The sequence below is a fragment of the Phocoena phocoena genome, chromosome 12 (genome assembly GCF_963924675.1).
Source record: "Phocoena phocoena chromosome 12, mPhoPho1.1, whole genome shotgun sequence".
Taxonomy (NCBI): Eukaryota; Metazoa; Chordata; class Mammalia; order Artiodactyla; family Phocoenidae; genus Phocoena; species Phocoena phocoena.
The window spans coordinates 69019276-69023912 of record NC_089230.1 but is presented as its reverse complement, the minus strand read 5'-3'; the positions used below and the strand labels follow the sequence as shown (position 1 = coordinate 69023912).

Below are 4637 nucleotides of genomic sequence, written 5' to 3'. Positions count from 1 at the left end.
AATGGTGTGTTAGTTTCTGTTTTATAACAAAGTGAATCAGCTATACATATACATATATCCCCATATCTCCTCCTTCTTGCATCTCCCTCCCATCCTCCCTATCCCATCCCTCTAGGTGGTCACAAAGCACCAAGCTGATCTCCCTGTGCTATGTGGCTGCTTCCCACTAGCTATCTATTTTACATTTGCTAGTGTATGTATGTCCATGAAGAATATGGCTTTTTCATTCATTAACCAGTAGCATACTATTTTTCCAGGAAACCTCCATTCAGAAGAAATGCTGTGGTGCTTCCCTTTACCCACACGAAATGGAACCCAAGAGACTATGCAGCTGAAGAAAAAATTACCGCCTCCTTACAAATGAGAGATTTTCAAGTCTACATAGTTTCCAACTGCAGGAAAATAACCATCAGCTTCTCCACAGTGTAGATTAGAACAGGGGAAAATGAACATCACTAACTGTACCCCAGAAGCCAGTGTGGCTGTGAGACCCAAGACCATCACTGAGAAGATGCTCATTTCCATGACTCTGGTGATCATCACCGCCCTGACCATGCTGCTAAACTCAGCCGTGATCACGGCCATCTGCACCACCAAGAAGCTCCACCAGCCTGCCAACTACCTGATCTGTTCTCTGGCTGTGACGGACCTCCTGGTGGCCGTGCTCGTCATGCCCTTGAGCATCACATACATCGTCACGGACAGCTGGAAGCTGGGGTACTTCATCTGTGAGGTGTGGCTGAGTGTGGACATGACCTGCTGCACCTGCTCCATCCTTCATCTCTGTGTGATTGCCCTGGACAGGTACTGGGCCATCACCAACGCTATTGAGTATGCCAGGAAGAGGACCGCCAAGAGGGCCGGGCTGATGATCCTCACGGTCTGGACCATCTCCGTCTTCATCTCCATGCCCCCTCTGTTCTGGAGGAGCCACCGCCAACTCAGCCTGCCCCCTAGTCAGTGCACCATCCAGCACGACCACATCATCTACACCATTTACTCCACACTTGGGGCATTTTACATCCCCTTGACTTTGATACTGATTCTCTATTACCGGATTTACCATGCAGCCAAGAGCCTTTACCAGAAAAGAGGATCGAGCCGGCACTTAAGCAACAGAAGCACGGATAGCCAAAATTCGTTCGCCAGTTGTAAACTGACACAGACTTTCTGTGTGTCTGACTTCTCCACCTCAGACCCTCCCACAGAGTTTGAAAAGATCCACACCTCCATCAGGATCCCTCCCTTTGCCCATGACCTAGATACCCCGGGAGAACGCCAGCAAATCTCCAGTACCAGGGAGCGCAAGGCAGCACGCATCCTCGGACTGATTTTGGGTGCATTCATCTTGTCCTGGCTGCCATTCTTCATCAAAGAGCTGATTGTAGGTCTGAGCATCTACACCGTGTCCTCTGAAGTGGCCGATTTTTTGACATGGCTTGGTTATGTTAATTCTCTGATCAACCCTCTGCTCTACACAAGTTTTAATGAAGACTTCAAGCTGGCTTTTAAAAAGCTTATTCGGTGCCGAGAACATAGTTAGATTGTAAAAAGCTGGAAGGCATGACTTTTACCAGCCTCGTGAGTGCACAGGGGTAAGGGGTACAACTTATTAATTCTTGAACTTAGTTGGTTCAGGAGGTTTGTAAGTATGTGTGGTCTTGGTTTTTGTTTGTTTGTTTGTTTTCTGTTTTGTTTGAGGCTTGTTATTGGGTGTGCTGTTTTCTACCTCTGGTCTTATTTGTGGTATCTAATTGCAAATAAACACTATCATACAAAAACAGAAATTTCACAGCAGTAATAATAAGGTAAAATAGTAAATACTTTTCACTTTTTTAGCCATTTCAGTTAACCCTGCAATTAAAGAATACCAAAATAAATCTTCATTTGGAGAATTTCTTATTACTTATAAATCAAATATCTGATAACTTGCCCTGGTGTGTGGCATTAGTTCTGAGCATATGGATCCAAATGCTTACCAATTCCAGTGGAAACTGCATGACCACATAAAGCATTAAAAGAAAAAAAAGTGGTGTGCTGTCATCTACTGCTTGCAGACCTGATCTAAAGCCACTTATTATGATTACGTGGCCCACTCCTTTCCAACACAGATAGTACAGCTGGCATGTCTTCTTAGTTCATGATTAAATACACATCCTCATTCTCTAAACAGAACTTGGAATGAATGTACTGGCACTTTCCTAGGTCTTTGACTATGAATGTGAAACGTAAGCAAATAGTATTATAAAACAATCATGGAAATTGGTCATTTTGTTGCTATTTAACCTGACAGACATATTGGGCCTCCTCCAGTTCTAAGAAGTGTCCCAGCTAAGCCTCGAGTACACTCTCCCATTCTAGCAGGATTGAGGTGTGAGTACAAGTCAAATGTGGAGAACTTTTAAAGCAGTATTAAGCTGCTGAACCCATTAAGGGGTGCAGGGATCAAATGAGAGAATCCATTACCTGAAGAACTTTGTTGGAGACTGTTGCTCATTAAGTTACCAGCTGTGCACTTGGAAAAAAAATTAAAAATTGAAAATCTGTGTTTACAGCAAAGGCCATCCACTAGCAAATGAGTATGAAATTGTGTCTCCTGGAATCCAGGAGGCTGCAGGCGGGACCCAAGGCCACACAGTGCGTGGCCAACTTGGACTGATGGCTCTAGTCATATGGTGGAGCTCGTCACTAAGTCAAGAGTGATGACAGAAGGGACTGAAAGGGTGGAAGTTCTTGGACACTCCTCAGTAAGTGACTGTTCTAGACCTCTTCTCCTCATCTCCCATCCACAGCCTCTCCCACCTCTTCACTCCCCCCAGATCACGTCTCTTGTTTGTTTGTCAAGAAGACATTGCTTTGCCCCCTGCCCACTTCCACCTCCATGTTTTACCCCTTAGTTCTATCCCCTCTCAAATTTTCTGTAATCTTGCTACTTTCCTCTCTCTCTCTCTCTCTCTCTCCCTCCCTCCCACCATCCCTTCCTCTCCCCACTTTTCTTTAATCTCACCCATCAGTTTGCTCAAGTCTCTTAGACATTAGAACCAATGTCCTCCAGCCCTACTTCTCCTTCCGGCCCCTGCTCCATCTCTCTCCACACTCTCCCATCTGAGTCTCCCCAGTCATCAACCTGCTCGTTCTACCTCCACTTCTCCCCTTCCACTAACTTTTCTCTCCTTTGCCATCTGGGTATGCGCCCCCGCCAGTTCCCCCAAAACTGATCTCCCAAAGGGTATCGGTGACTTGCCAATGGGCAAATCCAGTGTCCTTTCCTCTGTCCTTATCTACTTCCCACTCTCATCAGTTAAAACAGCTAACTATCCCTTTCTTGTTTAAGCCCATGCCTTCCAGGATCCCTTTACTAACCTGGTTCTCCAGCTACCTTCTCATTCTTTGCCTCCTTTTCTTCATCCTAGGGGTTTATCCTCAGCTCTCACCTCCCATATATTCATACTCCACCCCAACCTCCATCATTTCCACAAATAGTTCCATGCCTGAGGCTCTAAAATGTGTGTCTCTAATTCTGATCTCTCTCTTTCTCAAACCCTAGACCCATGAATTATGTCTGGTGAACATCTCCCTACTAACACTCTATTGGTGCCTCAAACACAGCCTTTCTAAACTGAACTCATGGTAATTTCCCACACTCATACCTTCTCCTTTTCCACCTTCTCAATATCAGATAACAGGATTACCATGCTTTTTATCATTCACATTAGGTCAATGAGATTCTCTCTCTTTGTAGCTTGTCTCTCACATCCAGATAGTATAAAAGTCTTATCCATTTACCTCTGTAGCAATGTTTGTATATTCACCCCTCTTCTCCAATAACTTGGTCCTCTCCCCTGGACCAATCCTCTTATCTGATCCACCTACCTCTGGACCCCTCACCTGCAACTGTGCCCCTGCACACCTGCCACTCTGCCCCTGCACACCTGCCAGATACATTTTCCTAGAACAGTGGTTCTCAAAGCAACATCTCCAGACCAGCAGCGTCAGTATCACCTGGGAACTTGTTAGAAATGCAAAGTCTAGGGCCCCATTGAAGACCCACCATGTCAGAAATTCTAAGTGGGGGGGCATCCATCTCTATCTTAACAAGCCCTCTAGGAGATTCTGGTGCATGCTAAAGCCTGAGATTCAGTCTCCTAGAATGTCCTGTCGATTTCTAACTTCAGTGCACAAAATCCCTTAGTATTTTCCCACCAGTACAAAATAAATTAAAATTCCTAAATATAACATTCAAGGCTTCTTCACTATGTGGCCTCAAACCACATTTCCAGAATTAAGTCTCAGCACTTCTTCCCACCCACCTCATATTCCAGAAAACTCTGGAGATTTCCTGTGTTTTCTAAGCTCCTCTAACATTTGTCCCCACTGCTCCAGAAACCTGACCCCCTGGCTTCCCAGCTTTCTTCTCCCAGTCCTTCACCATGGAGTGCAAATGCAGTCTCTTCTGCGAAGCCTTCCTGAGGTCCTCCTTCCTTCTCTGTCATGTGAAAGTCCTCTCCCAGCTCTATGCTCCCGAAGAAGCTCACTGGGATCTCTATTGTTATATGCATACTATCTTGTAGTGCATTTGTTTGTATATTTCTTCTGTCTGCTATAGTAGATTGTGAGCTCCTTGAGGGCAGGAACTG

The 4637-nt window shown here is 45.3% G+C and overlaps 1 protein-coding gene across 1 annotated transcript; it reads left to right on the top strand.

Moving 5' to 3' along the window:
- The first annotated feature begins 445 nt into the window (after positions 1 to 445).
- Positions 446 to 1543, top strand: HTR1E (5-hydroxytryptamine receptor 1E). Its single transcript, XM_065889125.1, has one exon. The coding sequence runs from the start codon at positions 446 to 448 to the stop codon at positions 1541 to 1543; it is 1098 nt and encodes a 365-aa protein (XP_065745197.1).
- Positions 1544 to 4637: the final 3094 nt, after the last annotated feature.

Bases quoted from the DNA above. Each gene is read 5' to 3' on its own strand.
- HTR1E (XM_065889125.1), top strand. From the start codon at position 446: ATGAACATCACTAACTGTACCCCAGAAGCCAGTGTGGCTGTGAGACCC.